Raw genomic sequence first — 20,710 nt, 5'->3', positions numbered from 1 at the left:
TCCGGCACCGGGCACGGGGAGGCACCGGCATCCGGCAGCGGGAACGGCGGGGCATCGGCAGCACCGGGCACGGCGGGGCACCGGTACCCAGAACCGGGCACCGGACACGGCGGCCGAGGCACCGGCACCCGGAACGTTGCACCGGGCATTGCGGGACGCTGGACCCCGCCCCCGGTACCGCGCCCCGGGGCGCATCCCGCGGCGAGGCCGCCCGTCGCCGGAGTTGGCACCGGGGCCCCCCCGGCCCGCCCCGCGCTGGGGACCCGTCACCCCGCAGCTGCCCCGGTACCGGGGGCTGCCCCCTACCCGGCATCTCCTGCTGGGCACCGCGCGGGTCTGCGGCACCCCGGGACCCCCTTCCCCCAGCCCCGCGGTGAGTACCTATCGCCCGCCCCCCCCCCCCCCAGCCCCGTTCTCCGGCCCCAGCCCCGCGCAGCACCGGCACTCCCGGGCTGGGGCGGCTGCTGCGCTCCGTCCCACGGCAGCGGCACGAACGGAGACCACCGGGCGCTGCGGACGGGGGGTGCTGCCTGCACAGCCCCACGACACGGGGATGGCCAAGGTCACTCACGAGGACCCGACCCCCAGCGCTGCCCCTGCCCCCCCCCTCCCCGCAGGGCACAAGGGCAGCCCCCCGGGGGTGACAGGGCATGGGGCAGGGTGCCCCTAAGCAGGTGCGGAGACACCTCTGCCACCCCCGAAATGAGGTGGAGTTGGATCTTGGGTTTTTTTTTTCCAGATTTTTATTATAAAAACTTTTTTTTTTCCTCTTTTTCTCGCATTCTCACGTCTCTTCTCATTAAAATCTCATTCATCAGTGCCCCCGGCCCTACCTGGTGCCACCCTCTGCCCACCCCAGCCCCTGGAGCGGATCGACCAGAGAGCAATATTTACAGATGCTGCCAGGGGGTGGGGGGGGCAGGGGGTGGGGGCCCTGGGGGACACTGTCCCCATGTCCCCCAGCTGAGGATGGGCCCAGTGCCCCAGGAGGCTGATCTGGGGGGGGTGTGTGTGCCTCTCACCTGCTCCCTCCTCTTCAGCCAGCCCGTGCCCCCCCAACCACGCACTGCCACCCCACAGCTTGGGGGATGGCAGGGGGCTGGGGGGGGTGTCACCCCGCTTGCCCAGGGGGGATGGCAAGAGGGGCAGCAGCATGGCCAGGGGGCACAGGGGACCCATAGCACAATATTTACAGGGGTGCACTCACACACACACACCCACACCTCCCCCCCTCAGGACTTGGCACCCACAGGACAGGCACGGCCGAGCCGGGGCACACCGGCTGGCAGGGAGGTGGGCAAAGGCTACGGGTGAGGTGAGCTGGCCGGTTCCCTGCCCGGCCGGAGCGGGGTACCCACCTGCCCCATTTGGCACACACACCCGTGGCGAAGCAGGCGGGCATGGAGAGGGGGCGCAGGGGCTGCCTTCATCTTAGCCGGAGAGTTGGTGGAGGATTGGGGGGACGCCAAGGAGAGGTGCTGAGCCACGCCATGCACCCAGCGCCAGCTCCGCGCCAGAGGCTGGGCTGGGACCACGCCAGCACAGCCGTGCCCCCTCCACGCCTGGCGGGCGAGATCAGCAACCGGGTGTCCTCCAACGCCCGGCCTGGGGACAACGAAAAGGAGCGGGGGCACGCGGGAACCCAACCCAATAAATTAGAGGCGGGGTGGGAAGGGGGGAGGAGGGCGCGCGGGCGTGTTGGCACGGGGTCAGAGCCCGTTGGCAGAGCGCTGGATGAACGGCACTTTGCTGAGCTCCACCACGGGCGAGCGGGGCTTGTTCTGCATGCGCGGCACCCGCTGCAGCAGCTGCTGGGCCTGGCGCTGGGCGTCCCGCAGCTCCTTCCGCCACTGCACCAGCTCGGGGTCACTCTGTGCAGGGCAGGGCACGCGTCAGGCTGGGGCTCCCCGGGGGGTCGGGGCAGGGTACAGGGTGGTCGGGGGCTCCCCGGGGTGCCAGCACTCTGGGGTTGCCCCAAGCTTTCAGTATTTGTGTCCCGCAATGGCTCGGAGGGCTAAACACACAGGGCTAGTGGCCAGCAAGAGGTGGCCAGCAACTGGCAGGAGGAGGTGGTTAGCGCTCAGCAGAGGGGATGACTAGCGATGGCCTGGAGGTGGCTAGCACTCAGCAGAGGGGATGACTAGCAACTAGCAGGAGATGGCTAGCACCTAGCAGGGTTTGGTTAGTGCCCAGTGGGAGCAACTGGCACCCAGGGAAGGCGGCCGGTGACGGGCTAGTGCCTGGCAAGGGTGGCTGCTGACCCCAGGGGGTGGCTAGCTCCCAGCCAGGGTGGCCAGCCCCAGCAGGTGACCCAGGGCACACTCACATCACACTGCAGCACGAACTGCTTGCCACCGCGGATGCGGAGCAGGATGCACTTGCGCTCCTTCACCTGCGTCTCCTCCACCGAGTCGATCTCCTCCATGGTGAGCAGGGACTGCTGGGGGGACAGGCTCAGCCCAGCCCCTGCCCCCAGTGCCTCACCGCGGTCCCCCCAAGACCCCCACCCCCCTCGCAGTGCCATGCCTGCTTGTGCACATCCCTCACCCCCTGTGCCCTGCACACCCTGATGTCCACCAGTGCCAAGTTGTGCCCGTGGAGTAACCCCCGTGCCCCCCAACTTGCCCCACGCTGCCTTGTGCCCCCGCCGACTTGCCCCGTGCCCGCCTTACCGGCGACTCGCCCTCCCCGCGCCACTCCAGGCGGTTGGGGAAGAGGTAGAAGTAGCGGCGCTGCCACTGTGTCAGGAAGGGGTTGCCCAGCTTGGCCATGTACCCGTGCATGATGCAGTCCTTGCCCATGGCGTACTCTGTGCCCGCCGCGCCGAGGAAAGTCAGGGTCAGCCCGTGGCACGGTTGGGGGGGCTGTCAGGGGGGAGGGCAGGACCTGGGGGGCATCAAGCCCACTCACCCTCCTCATGGCCCAGCTGCTTGTTCTTGGCCTTCTTGCGAGCTTCCAGCTTGTCGGTGTCAGCGTTGACGGCTTCGAAGACGGTCTCTGTCACCTCCTGCTGCCACCGCTCCGAGATGGTGAGTGGGAAGTTGCGGTACAGCTCCTGGTCGCTCTCCAGCAGCTGGCGGGCAGGGAGGCATCGCTGGGTCAGGGGGTACCTGCCACCGCAGCCCCCCCACGCTCAGCCCCTCTGCCCTGGTACCTTGATGCCCTTCGTGTCCTCCTCATCAAAGGAGCCGATGTCGAAGGCGTCAGCCGCATTCACCTCACCGCGGGGTGGGATCAGGGGCGGTGGGTACTGCAGGCAGGAAAGGGGTTTCAGAGGGGTGGCTGCCCGTGCCCCCATACGCCTTCCTGCACCCAGGCGTGGTGCCCCTCACCTTCTGCAGGAAAACCATCTGCCAGTCCAGACCCTTGAAGAAGGGCTCCTCCTTCACCTCCTGAGCCCTGGGGAGTGCGAGGGGGTGAGCACTGCTGGCTCCCGGCTGCAGCCCCGGGGCCAGGGTGCTGTGCCAGCACACCCTCTGTCCCTGCCCGCCTTCTGCCTAAGCCCTGGGCACCGCTCGGGTGCCCACTGTGCCCGCCGGGACTCACCCGTGCCCCATGCAGCCCAGCCGCCGGTTAACGTCTCGCTGCAGCAGCCCCTCGAGGAGGGAGCGCAATTCGGGGGAGAAGGAGTCTGGCAGCTCGATGGCCTGCAAGAGAGGGCAGGGTCGCTCACACCGTAAGCACACGTGTGCAAGGGGACAGGTGTGCACAGATACGCAGAGGTGTGCACACACAGAGCCCTGCACGTGCACAGGATACACACTGACACACACCGGGTGATGCGCACACACTTACACGTGCCTGTGCACCAGAGCGTGCACACCAACGCACACACACACGTGTGCATGTGCATATCCAGCCCCGTGCAAGCACATACAGGTGGATGTGTGAGTGCACACACCAGGCACACGAGTGCACAGCGGCTCACACATGTGAACAGCACACAGGCGTCTGCACGGACTGCAGACACTGCACACACCGCTGGGCACAACCCACCCGTGAGTGTGTGTGGACACAAACATGCCCATGTGCAGACATCCACTTGCACACGTCATTCTGCACACACATGTGCATACACATGTAGAGATGGTCACGAACACATACCCCGGGCACTGCTCCCCTTCAGGGACGAGGTACCCCTGCCCCCACACACCCTCCATGTGCCCCCCAGGCCTCTGTCAGCACACGGTGGGGGGCACAGCAGCACAGGGGTGCTCGCGCCCAATCCACACCTGCCTCAGCCCTCCCTGGCACACAGGGCAAAGCCCAGGGTATCCCAGCTCACCATGGTGAGGGTCATACGGTCGATCTCATGCTTGTCCTTCGTCTTGTGCTGCCGAAAGGGGCTGTGCCTGCAGCCACGAGGGGAGAGGGAAAGTCAGCAGTGCCCACCCATGCCCACCTGTGCCCGCCCGTGCCCACACACTCACCCCCGGAGCAGCTTGAACAGCATGCAGCCCAGTGAGAACCAGTCAGCGCTGCTGTCATACGCCACTCCTTTCTGCAGCACCTCTGGAGCCATGTACCCATGGGTGCCCCTGCGGGGGCAGAGAGCAGGGTCAGGGGCTGTGCCGGGCAGGCGGGCAGGGCAGGCAGGGGGGCAGGGGGCACACTCACACACTGGCATGGGGCTTCTTCTTGGAGAAGTCACAGGCCAGGCCCAGGTCTGAGATGCGGACGTGCCCAAACTCATCCAGGAGGATGTTTGCTGGCTGCCAAGACACCGTGCCACTCCTGAGCCCAAGCGCTGCCCACAGGCATGGCAGAGGCACGGGGGGGGCAGCGAGGTTGGGGTGCCCACATGGGTCTGGGATTTGGGGGTGTCCACAGGACTGAGGTGCCTGATGCACCAGGAAGCACCAGTGGAGTCTGCAAGCGCCCTGCAAGGCCTCAGGATGCCCGCAGCACCCCAAGAGTGCCCATGGAGTCTGGGGGGGGGGCCTGCAGGATTAGGGGTGCCCTCTGGGTTCGGGGAGTGCCCATGGGGTCTGAGGGCTCCTGAAGGGTCTGTGTATGCCCAGAGTCCAGGAGACACAGTTCTAGAGGGTCCAGGGATGCCAACAGGGCCTCTAGACACCTGCAGGGTCTGAGGGTGCCCGCAGTGTTTGTGGGTGCCATGGGGTCAGTCACCTTGAGGTCACGGTACACCACAAAGCGGCTGTGCATGTGCTCCAGGCCCAGGATGATCTCAGCCGCGTAGAACCTCATCTCTGCCTCCGAGAAGACACCGTGCTGGGACAGGTGATAATGCAGGTCTCCCCCTGTGATGGCAGGGACCAGCTGTCACCCTGGCACTGCCCTCTGTGCCCCAGACTGTGTGGGCAGGGGTCTTTGAGCCTGTGGCTCAGGCCAGCTGCAGCCCTGGTGCTGAGGGCTGGCTGCGGGGGTCCCTCAGGACTGGGGCCTCTCACCGTTCATGAGGTCGAGGATGAAGCTGAGCTTGTCGGGCGTGTGGAAGGCGTAGGACATGCACACGATGAATGGGCAGTCCTGGCAGGAGAGACAGGGTCACGCAGTGCCGGCGGTGCCCCGGGGGCACTCTCCCTCACCACCCCTCTGCCCTCGCTTGTGCCACAGCCTGTAACCAGGGTGCCAGCCCTGCCCAGTGCCCGCGTGCCCTCACCCCAGTGCTGACAAGGGACAGCATGATGCGCTCGTTGAGGGCCAGGGTCTCACCCTGCTTCATCTTGATGCGTTTCTTGTCCAAACACTTCATGGCATACCTGGGGGCAAAGAGTCCCTGCAAGGTCCTGCTGCTGCCTGCGGCTTCGGTGCCACAGCCAGCATATGCCCATGGCCACGGTGCCACGACCCTCCTGGGCCACTACCATCTCACCACAGCCCTGCCACCCGCAGCCCCGCCACTGCGTCCCTCCAGCGCCAGCACCCACGGCCACATCACCGCATCCAGCTACCACCCACGGCCATGACGTCCCTGTATCCCCCCCTTCCCAAAACCTGTAGCCATGGCAATACTTCCACAACCCCCTAACATCTGTTGTTATGGCAACACCACTGCAGATGCCCTCGGGACCACCACCACAGCCCCAACGTGTGTGTCTCTCTCCCTGCGTGTGTGACTCTCCCTGTGTGTGTGTCCCCCCGCAGGCAGATCCCTCTGGACCCCCACAACGGGGCTTCCCCCATTACATTTTGCCCGTATCTGCTTTCCGGCAGCCGTAGACCTCCCCAAAACCACCACGGCCGATGATTCGGTGAACACTGAAGTCGTTCATGGTGAGCTGGAGGGGGCGAGAAGGAGGCGGGCGTGAGCCTGGACACCTGGGTCTTGCAGCACCTGCCCTGCACCAAGAGCAGCAGGGTCCCACACCCTGCCTCAGTTTCCCTGGGTGAGGAACATGGAGGCTGCTCCACAATGTCCCCACAAGTGTGGGCAGGTGTGGGAGAGCCACCTGTGAGTGAGTGAAAGCCTGGGAGGGGTGTGAGGACACCCACACCAGCCCTAGTGAACCCCAGGACAGCAGCCTTGTCACTGTGCCCACGTCTGTCCCCCCATCCCTGGACGTGCCCAGAGGTGCCCCGAGGCGCAGGGGTCCCTGCTCACATGGATGTTCAGCTCCACGTTCTTCCACTGGCAGAACCGTGTGAACTTGTCACTGTAATGAAGCACAGAGAGGGCAAGAGTGGAGCCCCTGGAGGAACACCCCTCCAAGACCCATCTTGGGGCAGAAGGACCCCTTGGACTTGTCTGGAGACAGGCAGCACCCCCTGGGACCCCTGTCTGGGAACAGAGACCCCGGGCCAGACCTGGGAATGAGAAGAGTCCCCTGAGTCCCTGGTCTGGGGACAGGCACCCCTGGAGCTCCTATCTAAGAAGGGACTCCTGGCCCCTCTCTGCACCAGGAGACCCTGGTCCCCAGTGGGATGAGACACCCCAACCTGCACGGGACTTTCCCCCATCTCACCTCTCGATGAATTTCTGGAAGATACCCCCACGCAGGTTCTGGCAGATCTCCTCAATGTAGGGCTGTGAAGGACACAGGGCTCAGTGCTGGGTCCCCAGTGCCACCCAGGTCACTTGTACCCCTCAGGTCCCATCATTATGTGAGGTCTCCACCCCTGGGATGCCATTGCCACCCTGCCACTGCCAGGCTTGGGGGATGCTTCTGCCACCCAGCGTCACCCGAGTCTCTGGAGACCACAATGTCACCAGTGCTGGGGACCCTGCTGTCACCCCATGTCACCTCTACATCCAAGGTTCCAATTACCACCCTCTGAGGAGCCCCTCTGTTACCTCCAGCCCCCAGACTCCTGACTACCACCCCACAGGGACCATCAGCAATCCCACTCACTCCCAATCTGTCAGGGATCCTCTCACCATCCCTTGGGGTGCCCATACCTTCGGGGACCCTCCACTATCTCTAGAGGCCCCTGTCCCCACCAGCGCCCTGTAACGATTAACCCTCCGAGCACCAGAGGTGGCAGGGAGCCCCCTCTCTGTCCCGGGTGATGCTCACCTGGAAGAGGTCTGGGGGCACCTGCTTCTTGCTCAGGCGGCTTTGGACATGCTCCGTGGCACTCTTGGAGAAGGGCTGTGAGGACAGACAGGACAACGTCACCCTGGGCAGAAGGGGCAGGCGCACAGGGGCAAGGCAGGGCTGCTGCACAAGTGGGGGAACTCATGGAGGAACCCCCATCCACAGGGCTGGGTCTGTGGCTCCCCGAGCAGAGTCAACGATGGTTTTGGAGGTCCCTCTGAAGACACTGGGTACCAGGCCCGCTGGGCACACTGGGTACATCCCTCCTGCCTGCTCTGGGGACCCCACCCGGTACCTCACCCCACTGTAGCGCTGGCTCAGCACCTGCACAGCACAGCACTCACGTGGGAGCAGGCCAGCAGCTCCTTCATGATGTAATGGTCAAAGATATGGCGGCTCCGGGCAGTTCGCTCCTCCTCCGAGTCCAGCTTCTCATACTTCTTGATCTGGCAAACGCAGAGCTCCCATGGCACAGGGCACACCACCCCCAGGCCTGTGCCACCATGGGGCACAGCCTTCACCCCACACAGGGTGGGCACAGCCCCTGGGACCTGGTACACTGGGAACCACTGCCCCAGCCCCTCTGGGTACCACGTCCCATGGGCACCCCATGTTTATCACATCCCCTGGGTAACCAGGGCATCACCTCCTCACCCCATGTTTATCACGTCCCCTGGGTAACCAGGGCATCACCTCCTCACCCCATGTTTATCACGTCCCCTGGGTAACCAGGGCATCACCTCCTGGCCTCCTGGGCACCATCTCCCTTGGGTACTCTGCATGCTCTTGGTACCACGTCTGTGGGCCCTGTAGGTACCAAATCCCACCCTCACCTCTCCTCATGAACACGGGGTTGCATCCAGATGGGTCTCCCTGTCTCACCTCCTCATAAAACTCCATCAGGGGTTTGGCCTCCTCTGCCTGGTTAAAGGCGAAGTCACGGAACAGCAGGTACCCTGGTAGGGACAGAACCAGAGCATGAGAGATGCCTGCCCTGGAGTGGCTGCACGAGCCCCATAGCCCAGGCCAACGGGGTACAGGGGTGTCCCCCGGGCCTGCCTGTCCCCACAGCCACTCCCATGCAGGCCCGTGGAAGGGGAAGTGCCAAGCAGGGGACTGGGCAGGGTTTGGCAGGGTGACGCAGTGAGGCACGGCCACTGGCTGGCACGGGGAGCAGCAGTGCAGTGCTACAGGGCACTGCGGGGCAGGGGTACGGTGGGGTGGCGAGGAGGTTGATGCAGTGGGGGAGCAATGGGGCAGGGGCACAGGCGGGCACCACAGAGCAGGCTGCTGTGGGGCGGACGTGCCTGGAAACCGCCAGAGCCGGCGGGAGGAAGTGAGAGGCGCTTCCTGCCCCGGACGGTTAGTGCTGGGGGAAGTGACAGGGCAGGGGACGTGGGGTGGGGAGCGTGGCGCAGGGGCTTGTGTCACACGCAGCCCCCAGGCACCTCTGCCCAGCCGGGCCCCGCAGCCCCCTTGCTTCCCTCAGGCCACGCCAGGGGCAGAGGGGAACGGCCACGGCCACTACCTCTGTCACGGCTGCCACCAACCCAGCTCACCGCCACTTGCCCAGGCGCACAGCCAGCCGCGTTTGTGGGTGCTCATCCATGTGCCCTCCCCTGCGCCCCACCCTGTCCCCTGCAGCCCCTGTGCCTCCAGCTCACCGATCTTCTGCGTGAAGATCTTGTCGAACGTCACCTCTCCCCGGTCCTCCAGGTATTTCTGCATGACGCTGCGGATGCTGGGGAGACACCGGAGGGGCTCAGCGCCCTGCCTGTCCTGTGCCCCCACAGCCCCCCGTGCCTACCCTGTACCCGCACACACCTCCTGTGTCCCCAGGCCACCCCAAGCCCTGTTGGCAGGCTCCCTCCCCTCTTATGTGTGTATGTCCCCAAAGTGTGACACGTTGCTGGGCCCCAGTAACGGTCAGGCACAGGGTGCCCCACACGCTGCGGTCCAAGAGAAGCTGGGGAGGAGGGTACCCCAAAAAAGCCTCCCTGGTGCCTGACAGCAAAGGCGCAGGAGGACAGTGGGAGCGGGGCTGCATGCCAGGGTCCCCTCCTGCTCCCCAGGGAGGAGCGGGGCAGCGTGTGCCGAGAGCGTGGGGGGCAGGCACGGGCCAGGCTGTGCTGCGGGTGTTGTGTCAGGCTGCGGCACAGGGTGCTGGGTGCTGTGCCATCTGCCACCACACCCTGCGCATGGCATGCTGTGCTGCTGCATGGCGTGTTGTGCCGCGCTCGCTGTGCCGCTGTGTGGGGCCAGCTGTGTGTATGTGTGTGCGCGCGCCAGCCTGCGCAGGCTGGGTGTGCAAAGGGAAGTTGTGAAGCGGGTTGCGTGGGCAGCAGGGGGTGCGGACATGAAGGTGACACAAGTGCAGGGGTGGCGTGTGCAGCGGGGAGCACCACAGCTCTGCGTGTGTGTGTGTGCGTGCACAGGGAGGGGTAAGGTCCTGCGCGTGCCAGCTGAGCCCCTGCGTGTGAGTGTTGCTACACACCGCCTGTGCATGTGCAAGCACACAGGTGTGTGCACGCAGCCCCCTCAGCGCTCTGCACGTGTGTATACGTTTGTGTGTACACACACACGGCTGCAGGAGGGCACAGGCGCAGATGCAGGCGTGCCTGGCAAGGGAGGTGTGTGCTGCTGGGAGGGTGTGTGGGTGCGCACAGTGGGCATGCACAGCTGGGTGTGAGCGTGTGTCTGCGTGCGTAATGTGCCGGGCAGGGTGTGTGTGTCCCTGTGCATGCATGTGCCAGGTTGGGGGCATGTGCGCGTGTGTGTGTCTGCGTGCATGTGCCGGGCAGGGTGTATGTCCATGTGTCTGTGTGTGTGCATGTGCCAGGCAGAGTGTGTGTGTACGCATCAATGTGTGTGCATGCATTTGCCAAGCAGGATGCATGTGCATGTGTCCACGCGTGTGCATGTGCCAGGCAGGGTGTGTGTGCATGCATGTGCCCGTACGCGTGCCGGGCAGGGTGTCTGTGCATATATGTACATATGTGTGCACGCGTGTGCCGGGCAGGGTGTGTCCGTGCGTGTGCCGGGCAGGTGTGTGCGGGCGGGGGGCCGGTGCACGCCCTGTGTGCACATGTGTGCGGGGTGCGGGGCCGGGCCGGGGGACCGGGGGCCGGGGGCGCCGGGGGCAGAGCAGGGCCCGGCCGGCCGCGGGGCCTCACCTGGGCTCGGGCAGGAGGATCCTCTTGCTGGCACGGGCGGCGGGAGCGGCGCGGCTCTTCTCCATGGCCATCAGGTAGCTCACGTCCGCCAGCACCGCCTCCAGGTCCGCCATCTTGCACCGCGCCGCCGGCCCCGCCGGCCCCACCGCCGCCGGCCCGGACCCGGACGGACCCGGAACCGGAACCGGGAGGCGGAACCGGAACCGGGGGCGGCCGCTCCCCCACCACCCCCACCACCCCCACCCCTACCACCCCCCCGCCCCGGAATGGCCCCGGGACGGCCCCGGCCCGGCGCGGGGAGGACGTAGGCGGCGGCGCGGCCTCAGCGGCCGGGGGCCATGGCGGGCGGGGCGGCCGGGGCAGCGCGTGCCCCTGCGCGTGCCCGAGCGTGACGGGCGGCGCTGCCGGCCCGGGGCTGGGCGGGGCCGTCCTTCGCTCCGCCCACGGGGCGGGGCCGTGCCAGCTTCGGCGAGCGGGCGCGTGTGGTGTGTGACCCTGTGTGGCTGTGACACCGTGTGCGTGTGACAGCGAGTGCGTGACGCTGCGTGTGCATGTCACTGTGTGTGCGCGTGCCAGCGTGTGTGTCTGTGACACTGTGTGTGGGACTCGGTGGCCGTGACAGTGCGTGGCACCACGCATGTGTGATACTCTGCGTGTCTGGCACCATGTGTGTATGACACCGTGTGTTTGTGGCTCCATGGGTGTGTGCCACTAGATGTGCCACCGTGTGTGTGACCCAGCAGGTGTGCCCGCACACGTGACAGTGCTCCCCATGTCACACCATGCATGTCAGCCACCAGCTGCAATGGTGCATGACAGCACGTGTGGCACTGCACCCGAGTGCACCCGCGTGTGACAGCGGGTGTGACGCCGTGTGACCCCAGAGGTGTGTCACCCCACACACCCTGTGCCAGGATCCCCCACCTGGGGCTGCGGCACAGGGAGAGGGGCCAGGTCCCTCCGTGGGATGTCGCCGGGGGGACCCCTGCAGCGGGGTGTCCCCATGTCCCCTGGCCAGGGCAGGGACCAGCGGCATGGTGGCTGGGACCCTCGCTCTGGAGGGATGAGGCTGCTATAAATGGAGCCTGAAACCACTGGGTGATGGTGGCGGCCACCCCGCTCCGGGGGGCTGCCTGTCCCTGGGGGCAGGGGACAGGTGGCATATGAGGGTGATGACCCTGACTCTGTGCCTGGTGCCTCCGTGCGTGGCGCGTTGTGGTGGCTGTGGCTTCAGCCACCCGTGGAGGAGATTGTTCAACGGCCCGCGGGGGGCTGGTTCTGCTGCTCTTGCTACAGCCCCAACTGCCACGGGGACCCCCGGCCCTGCCATCCCTGCGGAGGTGACAGCAAACGGCACCTCGGTGGCCCTGTGGGCCCAGAGCCAGCCCTGGGCCGGCGCAGCGGGTCTGCCCTGGCGGCCTCCCAGCCCTTAAACCCAGCCTAGGAGAGGGATAAATCCCTGCGGAAAGGTGGCTTGGTGCGTCCCTGTGGGTTTGCCCCCAGCCATGGCACAGCTGGGGAGACCAAGCTCGTCCCAAGGGGCATGGGGGGGGCTGGCCCTGGCTGCGGGGGAGATGCCTGCACCCCCTGCCTGCGCTCCCTGCCTGCTCTGGTCAGGCAGGTTGCAGATGGGACACAGCTGGGGAGTGGGAGACTAAGACAGGGTGCGGGCAGGGGCAGCCCAGCAATCCGCTGGGAAAGACCAGTTTTCCCCAAGGGAGACAGAGGATGGGCAGCAGCCTCAGGTTGCCCCAGGGGACCCGTGGCCCCCGCTTACCTGTGGGGCAGGTGACGAGACAGGGGGGTGGCTGCCACTTCCAGCCCCCTGGAGATGATGGGGACACAGGGACAGCTACCACCTCCAGCCCCCTAGAGACGTCAGGGACATGGGGATAGCTGCCACCGCCAGCCCCCTGAAGTCACCAGGGACATGGGGACAGCTGCCACGGCCACCCCAGGCTCCTCTCCATCAGCGTGGGTGGCGGAAGAAGCCCCCAGTGCTGGGTAGCGGGGGGGGGGGGCCAGGGGCTCCCAGCCTCGTCCCCTCCGCTTCCCTCGCGGACAAACAATGGGTAGAGCCGAGACGCAGGGTTTTGGTTTTTCTTTAAATTTTTTTATTCCAAAAATCCACCCCCAAGAAACAAAATATTTCCCTTCAGAGGCTGGTATCTTCCCTCCCCCCGCAACATCTCTCCCATCCCTGTGGTAATATGTTATGAGCAAAGATCCTCTCTAAAACCAGTATCGGAGAATGCTTAGAAAAAGGAAAAAACAAATCAAACCAAACAAAAATAAAAAAAAACCAAAACAAAAATAAACAAAAAACCAAACAAACCAAAACTGAAACAAAAAAAAAATTTGCCAACTAGCTCCCCTCCCTCTGCCCCCAGCCAAGAGACCCCCAACCCAAACCATACCGACTGAGAGAGCGTAAGACTTGGTTTGCTTTTACCCTTAATGCTTACATTTAATTTTAAAGCACAAACATCAGAGATGGACTCTAAATCGCCAACAAAAAAATATATATTTACAATATTTCTCCGAGGGGGCGGGGGTAAGGGGGGGGGGGGTAAAGGGGGGGGGGATTGAAACAAAACAAAAACACAACCAAACCCTTAAACAATAGTGACTTTTCTTGCAGGAGTTGTCTTTAGGGAGCAGTCTGGGTTGCTTTTAAATCACTAAGTGATTTTATATATAGAATTCTCCTTTTTTTCTTCCTTGTGGATTTTCACCCCCTGCCCATGGATGGGGGCCGGGGTGGCCGGTGGGGTGACGAGGGTCGCATGCCCGAGTCTCTGCGGCTGGGGGGGGGGGGGGGGGGGCGGCACACATACCCTGGGGGGGGTCAGTGCCTCCCAGCTCGGCCGCCCCCCAACCCACCCCAAGGAAGGGTCGGCTGCCGCCCCTCAGCACGGTGGTGGAGGGAGCCCCGTGCCCCCAGCCCTGTCCGAGCTCTACCCCAGCTTTCTTTCTTGTTGCAAAACTCAAAAATCAATCCAAAGGAAAAAGAAAAGCTTCGATTCTTCCGACGTCTGTCCTGGGAGCCACCGCCATGAGCGGCTAAGGCGGCAGGCCCCCAGCACCCAGCACGGCCGCTCGCCCAAGGTGTTTCTGCTCAAAGCCCTCCAGCCCCACCGCCACCACTGCCCCTGGCACTGTGCCATGTCCCCTCGCAGCCCCCTGCGGCAGCCAGCGAGCAGAGGACGTGCCCCCAGCCCCGCACAGAAGGCCGGGTGGCCGCCTCTCCTCCCTTATTGCTTCTGAAGCAGCGGGGTGGCACGGGAGCCCCCCTGCCCCTTGGCCGTCCTCTCCGGGGCTGGGGACCGGTGGCACGGGTGGGCCCGTTTGTGCTATCTGTAGGCGCTGCCGGGGGGAGAGCGGTGTCCTGACATTGGGGGGAAAGATGGGGAGCGTCTGGTCACAGGCAGGACAGGGAGGGAAAATAAAATAGTGACCCAAAAGAAGATTCCAACCTTTTTTCCTTTTTTTTGTTGTTGTTTTTTTGTTTGTTTGTTTTTTAAAGTGCAAAAAGCTCTCTGCTGCCCTAGAGAGAGGTTCTTTGGACCGACCATTCATTGCAAAGGAAAAACGGCAGCTAAAAGGGGGTGGGGGAAGGAGAGGACAATGCAGTGGGGCGTTCGTGCCAGTTCGGTCCCAGGCCACAGCACCCTGGGCAGACAGAGCAGCCTTCGCCCCTCCGGCCGCGGCGGCCCTAGAGTGCTTCGTGGTGCTGGGCCACGCGCAGGGAGCTGGGGAGGAAGAGGAGGCAGCTCCTGTCCCCCCACGTGCTCACTCACCCCTGGCTGATGCTTTCCGAGTCCTCCCTGAGCTCTGATGTACCTGCGGTTTCTCCCCTTGCTCCCAGCTGGCCCCAGCCGTCACCTCTGTGCGGGGCTGCATGGGGACAGACGGTGCTGCAGGAAGGCTGGCGCTGGCCCGCCGTGGAAGCGTGTCATCCCCCAGCCTCACCCCCCCCCGGGCAGGGGGACAGTGGGCTGCAAAGTGCCTGCTCCCGGCCAGCCTGCGTCAGCCCTGCGGCCGGAGACCCCGCCACAGCCTGCCTGCGGGGCTCCTGCCCTCGACACCCGAAGAGCCACCCGGCCGCGCGAGGGTGGTGGGAGGAGGAGGGGGTTCCATCGCAGCCCCTGCAGCTGGGCGAGGGAAACTGTGAGGGGGCTGAGAGCGCAGGGCAAGCGACGAGCTGGTGGTGGCACGGAGGGGTATGTTTTGTTCCAGCTCTGCTCCCGCTTCCTTGGAGAGACCCTGCCCCTCAAGCTTTGTGCTAACCGGGAAGTGACAAGTGTTTCAAGGCAAGGAGATGATGGGGAGGAGGGGAAAAGCCGGGGGAAGAGGGTGCCCCATTTCTCTGCACAGAGATCTCTATTACAACCTCCGCCTTGGGAGCAGCCAGCCTTCGGGCTGAGGCTCCCTGCCATTTGCCCATTCCTCCTCTGGTACTGGCCAGCCTGGCGGGACGTCTTCATCAGCAGAAGTCCCGGGGGAGGAGGAGGAAGGACGGTGGAGCGAGGCCAGCAGCGGCCCTGCCTGCCGAGTCAGGTGGGAGGCAGTGGCAGGACATGGAGGGCAAGGTGGGGATGTGGAGGAGCGGCTCTCCGAGAGGGGGGGGATGGGCTCTTTTCCTTCTCCTCAGTCTGCCCCAGGGAGGGTCTCTAGCTGATTTTTTGGATCAGCTTCTCATCGGACAGGCAGTAGAGGCTGTTGATGGACAGGTCCGAGATGAAGTGCTCACAGGCTTTGCGGGTGATCTGTTTGCAACCTCGCAGGTCAATTAGAGTGACGTTGGAGATGCGGCGCAGGTACAGCAAGGCCTGGTCTGTCAGCTTATTGCAGCCTGCAGGGAGAAGAGAGGCAGAGTGAGCTGCAGCTCCTTTGCAAAGCCAGCACCGAGCTCCCGTGTCAGGCTGGGAGCAGGTAGCTGCTTTACAACAGCAAGTCCAGCCCGGCCCCCCCCTCCCTGGTCCAGGAGGGCCCTGGGTCACCCAGGGCAGCACACCCACCTGCCATGTTGAGCTCGGTGAGGGAGTTGCGTGTGGAAGAGCCCACGGCCGTGAGGAGGTTGGCCGACTGGTCCGTAAGGTGGTTGCAGTGGCTGAGGTCGAGGCGGGAGAGCAGGGGCATATGGCGGATGATCAGCCGCAGCGTGGCGTCGGTGATGTCCAGGCCAGCGAGCCGGAAATCAATCATGTTGCGGAGTTTGCTGCGATTGTCCTGACCTGCAAAAGGAAAAAGGAGAAGCTGAACATGGACTATCTGCCCTGCTGCACTGGGGCATTCCAGATCCAGCATCACCTCCCTGCTCTGTGCCCAGCCCGCCATCCTCCTCCAGCTCCCCACAACCCACGGGGACCCTTCTCAGTCACCAGTGCCCCCCAGCCTTGTCCCACCACAGCCTGGGCAACAGCTTACTGGGTTTGTCTGTTGGAGGCGTGAGCAAGTCCCGGATCTGAGGGTCCTTGATTCCTACTGCCCACCGAAGATCGAGGGTCCTGAGAAGGGGGCAGCTGGAGGTACTGAGAGCACAGACCGCAGACCAGGAACAGCCCGCTAGGATGAGGTCTTTCAGGCCTGCCAGAAAGGGAAAGAGGCAACAGGTCAGACAGGCTGGGTCAGCTCCGAGGTGTCCTGGATCTCAATCCTCTTTCTCCAGGCAGGTAAGGAAGCAGCACCCCTCCCTGCCAGGGGTGGGATGGGGAGCGGGGCTCGCTGAAGGAGAGGTTGGAAACACAGCGGTAGGAAGCCACATCGGCTGCTTGCTGGGTGATGGGATCCAGGCACCCAGGAGCTTTCGAGCTGGTGGGTACCAGGATGCAGAGCCTGTCTCTCGCTGCACTCCAGCCACCAGGAAGCCTCAGGGACAGGCTGGTGGCAGAGGCATGGAACCCTCCCAGCCCAAGCTCACCTGGCAGCCTGTTGACGAGCCACGTAAGCTGTTTTTTGGAGATATTGGTCCAGCTGAGGTCAAGGCTGACCGGCTGTCTTTTGATGATGCCGCTCAGCGCCTGGGGGGTGATGGACTTGCACCTGCTCAAATCTATCTTTGTCCACAATCTCTTGTCACAGCACCTGGGGACAAGGACAAAGCTGAAAGTCAGACCCCAAAAGCCCCGTGGAACAAGAGACAGCCAGCGGTTTTTGCCTGGTTTCGGGGGTGAGCCCAGCCCTGGCGTGGCCCCAGCTGCAGAACAAGGCTGCTCTGCCTGGTTTCTCTGGGTTTCCCTGAACACATTGCGAGGTTGCCGAAGGTATCTGGCCACCCAGGGATGCCCAGAGCAGCCCAGCAGGGTTTTGCTGCCAAGTAACAAGACTCCGAGTCACAGCTGCTGGCCTGCTTGTCCCCTCCCGCGTGCTCCTCCTGCCACAGCAAAGATCTTAAGCATCCTTGGTCCCAGCAGGCAGAACAGCCCGGTCCCACCCCACAGCCTCGGCAGCACTCGCTGCTTCGCCAGCAGCTGCAACAGAGCCCGGGGTCACACCAACTCCTCCTCCCCCATGGGAGCCTGGGGAGACCCAGGACCCGATGGCAGCTCAGCTGTGCCCCAGAAGGTGCCACACCAGTGGCAGGCGAGGGGACGCTCTTCTCCAGCCACAACACACCACTCCCAGCAGCCGTTGATCAAAGCGGGCCGATCTTTTCCCATCGTGCCATTCCCGCTGCTTGGCGGTTAGAAACCTCCCAGTTTCCAGTCCCCGTCTGTTCCCAAGCCCTCCATCCACAGCTGTCCCGGTGCCAGCATTGTCTTCAGGCCTGCTGCCCCCCAAGGCGTTTCCAGCCAGCAAATCCATCCCCACCTCAGCCTGCCGGGAGCCACGGCAGGACAGGAGGCAGGGAAGGGCAAGGACCACGCAGGGCAGCACAAGGAAAGGGCATCAGCTCCTTGAAAGGACGGGGTGGGGGACACAGGTGCTCAGGTGACAGCAGAGTCTGCCACCACCTCCCAACAGAGGGGACAGGAGGAAGGCAGGAGGAGACAATTAAGAGCCACGCACGCACGGCAGAGGCAGCAGCCAGCAGGGCTGGCGACAGGGTGCGAGGGCAATGCTGCCTGGCAAGTGTCAGCTCTGGGGAGCGGGGGGAGGGAACCGAGGTGAGGTCCCTTCCCCCCCTTTCCTCTGGCTGCCCATCGGGCACAAGGCTTGGCACAGCCGTGCTCCATCCAGCCGTCAGGACGTGGGCAGCCCTGGCTGTGCCCACCCCCCCACCCTGCCCCACACCCCCACACTCACCACTTGTACCAGGTCTTGCACACCCGCATGCACTCGCAGAGCTCCCTGCGAGTGAGGTAGCGGAAGACGGACATCCACACCTCGCGCTGCATGCAGCTCTCCTCGCCCTCCTGCGCCCGGCTCCCTCGGCCGTTGAGCCGGGCCGCCCCCCCCTCCTCCGCGTTCTCGTCCTCCTCCTCCTCTTCCTCCTCCTCCTCCTCGGCGGCTGCCTCCTCCTCCCCCCCACCCCGCAGGGGCATCCTGGTGGGTGCGTGGCGCATGACCACGCGGGGCGAGTGCTGCAGGTTGGTGGAGGAGGCTGTGATGGCTTGCAGCTTGGGGACGATAGAAGTGCCATGGACGTCTTTGGTGGGGCGCTGGAGCGTCACAGTGAGGTAGGAGCCGTGCAGCTTGGCCTTCTCCACCTCCGACAGCTCCTTCTTGCCACTGGGGTTGTTCTCCTTCTCCCGCACCATGGTTCGCTCGGTGGCTTGGAGCCGCAGCAGCTGCCGTCGCTTGAAGCGCTCGTCTCTGCTGGCGCTGTGGTGGTCGCTGGGGCCGGCTCCTGGGGACGAGCGCGTCACCACGCCTCGTGGCGACGCTGGGTCATGGATCAGCTGCAGCATGGGGGTGGGCGAGTTGGGGGGGGGGGTCAGGGGCTCCTCGCAACTCCGCAGGGGCCGCAGCACTTTAGCTTGCGCCGTGTCGTCATCGCTCTCCTCCACCTTCCGCTTCTGCAGGGAAGCAGGGCGGAAGGTTAGCAGGGATACGAGTCACAGCGGGCCTAGGGAACGCATCCCCTCTCTCTCCTCTTCCCCACGGGAACATCATAGTGCTGCCAGGGCCTGCACCAGCAGTGCCCAGAACCACCAGGAGCAGAATCCACCCACACCAGCAACCAACATTTTCCTTCCTCCTTCACAGAAGGGGTTGTCCTCTAACAGTCCTCTGCCTCTTGCGTGGAAACCCTCAGGATCACAGCTCAGCACAAGACATTGTGGGGACAAGGGGTGCTCATCACATCCGCGTGAAGTGCTGGGAGACCCAGGAACCAGGCAGATGTGCACCCCAAGCATGCACATCCCCCAGGAGAAGGTGACGGTGCCCCAGGGTGGCTGCTCCCCACCTGGCTTGCCTTAGCTGCTGCACTTCCATCCACAGCACTGGGCACGGTTCTACAGGTGATGCAGCAGCCGTAGGCCGGTGTCCTGGGCAGCGCTGGCAGCTGCCAGCGGGCCAGCTGCCGCTGCACGCGGTCTGTTTGCTGGCTGGCAGAAGAACCTGGCCGCCCCTGCCGCTTCCGCGGGAGCCTGGCCATGGCCTGCTGATGGGCTCTCTGGGAGCCAGGGACAGAGAGCAGGCGACTGTCAGCTCACCCTGCTGCGGGATCCCGGGACCGGACTGCAGCAGGGTGCTGCCAGGCCCCCAAGCACTGCACCCCCAGCGATGCCCACTATCACTAGTCACTGCCCAACTGGTCCCCTGGCCTGCACTGGGGCCTGCCTGCCCTGCAGCCCACCCACGCAGCCCAGCCTGGTCCAACACTGCCTGATCCCTAGCAGGATGACATGGGATGTAAGACACGCATCCAGCACTGCCACAGTACAGTTTGGCTCCTACCTGGCCCTTCTCCGCGTCGTCACCCTGGTAGCATTTGGGGCACTCCCAGCAGTTCGGGAGCTCATCGTTGAGCAGCCCTTCCCCATCCATCTGCAAAGAGAAGCGGGTGGTCAGCAGCAGTCCCTCCCCAAAGCCAAGCCCCCTCTGCCCTGGCGCCCGTGCTGCTCACCTGCAGGCAGCCCGGGTGAACGATCTCGTTGCAGATACAGCACTCCATGAGCTTCTTCTCAAAGTCCTGTGAGTCCTCGTTCTGATCCACCTCCCCACAAAGTGCACACGTGACCGAGTGAGGCAGCCTGGGCTACAAAGGAAAGCAGGGATGAAACCAGAGCAAGGTGGGACAGCCTTCCCCCTTTCCTCCTCCTCTCCCCCATGACCCGAATCATGGGGAAGGGACCAACTATCCCCCAGGAAGCAAACTTGGGTCATTGCTCTCCTCTGTCTGACCCCAATCAGCCACACAGAGCCGCTGCCAGGCTGCAGCGAATTTCTGAGAGAAGGATCAGGCTGGAGACTCACCGCTAAGCATTGCCGCAGGATGCAGGACTGCTTCATGCGGCCAGGCCCGCCAAACTTCTTCATGTCCCTGCAGTAGTGGCACATGCCACACTCGCCCTGCATGCAAGCCTTGCATTTTCGGCACCGCACCCGCCTCCGCCTGGCGCCTGACACGATGGGAGAGACCGTAGGCCTGACGGGTGTCGGGCGGGGGGTTGGCTTCATGGTGTGTGGTTTGGTGATGGGGATGGTGGGCAGGCGCACCCTCAGCCGGGCCTGGAGCTTTAGCTGGCAACAAAAATAGAAAGGCAACTAGTGTGAGATGAGCCAACCACTGCATTCAGCTTGGATCAGAAAGCCTCTGATCCCCTTCTCCCTCGCTGCAGCCTCAGATAACATGCCCGAGAACAGCCCTGCTTCCTCAGCTCTCCGCAGATAAAGGAGCCTGTATCGGTGCTGCCCCAAGCAGCTCTCCTCCAGCGCACTCGCTCAGCTTTCACCACCTCACGCCAAGAGCGCTCCTTCTTCCCACCCCCCATCAGGAGTCAGAAATGAGTCTGACAAGGGATGCCGAGTCCCCAAAACATTGCGGTGCTGCAGCAACCGCCACTCTTTCCTTCCGAGGCAAGGAGTAACAAAGTGCAGCCAGAAAAGCTGTCCTCTCTCTGTGCCACTCGGGTCCCTCTGCCAGCT

General features: G+C 64.1%; 2 protein-coding genes across 6 annotated transcripts in view; both read right to left on the bottom strand.

Moving 5' to 3' along the window:
• Window positions 1-735: 735 nt before the first annotated feature.
• GRK2 (G protein-coupled receptor kinase 2) lies at window positions 736-10,874 on the bottom strand. 2 transcript variants are annotated; one of them, XM_040609154.1, is made up of 21 exons: window positions 10,673-10,874; window positions 9,164-9,240; window positions 8,382-8,455; window positions 7,844-7,945; window positions 7,479-7,553; window positions 6,927-6,988; window positions 6,566-6,617; window positions 6,151-6,242; window positions 5,624-5,723; window positions 5,412-5,490; window positions 5,131-5,261; window positions 4,618-4,712; window positions 4,431-4,538; window positions 4,286-4,352; window positions 3,547-3,647; window positions 3,333-3,399; window positions 3,155-3,250; window positions 2,911-3,073; window positions 2,673-2,809; window positions 2,327-2,437; window positions 736-1,871 (listed from the first exon to the last, which is right to left on the bottom strand). In XM_040609154.1, exons 1-21 carry the CDS (start codon window positions 10,783-10,785, stop codon window positions 1,710-1,712), a joined length of 2,064 nt encoding a protein of 687 aa, XP_040465088.1. In that variant the 5' UTR covers window positions 10,786-10,874; the 3' UTR covers window positions 736-1,709. The 2 variants fall into 2 exon arrangements, with proteins under 2 accessions (XP_040465088.1, XP_040465087.1); XM_040609153.1 differs by having other exon boundaries at window positions 737-1,871; window positions 2,327-2,440; window positions 10,673-10,873.
• Window positions 10,875-12,898: 2,024 nt separating this feature from the next.
• Window positions 12,899-20,710, bottom strand: part of KDM2A (lysine demethylase 2A) — a 51,749-nt gene continuing 43,937 nt past the window's right edge. For all 4 annotated transcript variants that reach the window (XM_040607980.1, XM_040607981.1, XM_040607979.1 and 1 more), the window contains 8 exons: window positions 20,039-20,305; window positions 19,689-19,820; window positions 19,520-19,609; window positions 17,921-18,633; window positions 16,596-16,759; window positions 16,103-16,261; window positions 15,694-15,909; window positions 12,899-15,527 (listed from right to left, as the gene is read on the bottom strand). In XM_040607980.1, coding sequence (XP_040463914.1) covers window positions 15,346-15,527; window positions 15,694-15,909; window positions 16,103-16,261; window positions 16,596-16,759; window positions 17,921-18,633; window positions 19,520-19,609; window positions 19,689-19,820; window positions 20,039-20,305 — 1,923 coding nt within the window. In that variant the 3' untranslated portion in view covers window positions 12,899-15,345. The remainder of the gene's footprint in view (window positions 15,528-15,693; window positions 15,910-16,102; window positions 16,262-16,595; window positions 16,760-17,920; window positions 18,634-19,519; window positions 19,610-19,688; window positions 19,821-20,038; window positions 20,306-20,710) is intronic.

This window comes from Falco naumanni, chromosome 10, assembly GCF_017639655.2.
Source record: "Falco naumanni isolate bFalNau1 chromosome 10, bFalNau1.pat, whole genome shotgun sequence".
Lineage (NCBI taxonomy): Eukaryota > Metazoa > Chordata > Aves > Falconiformes > Falconidae > Falco > Falco naumanni.
Note: the sequence above shows the minus strand (reverse complement) of the source record. Positions and strands in the feature narration are given on the sequence as shown.

Bases quoted from the DNA above. Each gene is read 5' to 3' on its own strand.
- GRK2 (XM_040609153.1), bottom strand. From the start codon at position 10,785: ATGGCGGACCTGGAGGCGGTGCTGGCGGACGTGAGCTACCTGATGGCC. The intron at 7,554-7,843 runs GTGAGTGCTGTG...CTGTCCTCACAG, and splicing joins AGCTGCTGGCCTGCTCCCAC to CCCTTCTCCAAGAGTGCCAC. The intron at 4,539-4,617 runs GTGAGTGTGCCC...CTGCCCCCGCAG, and splicing joins AAGAAGCCCCATGCCAGTGT to GGGCACCCATGGGTACATGG.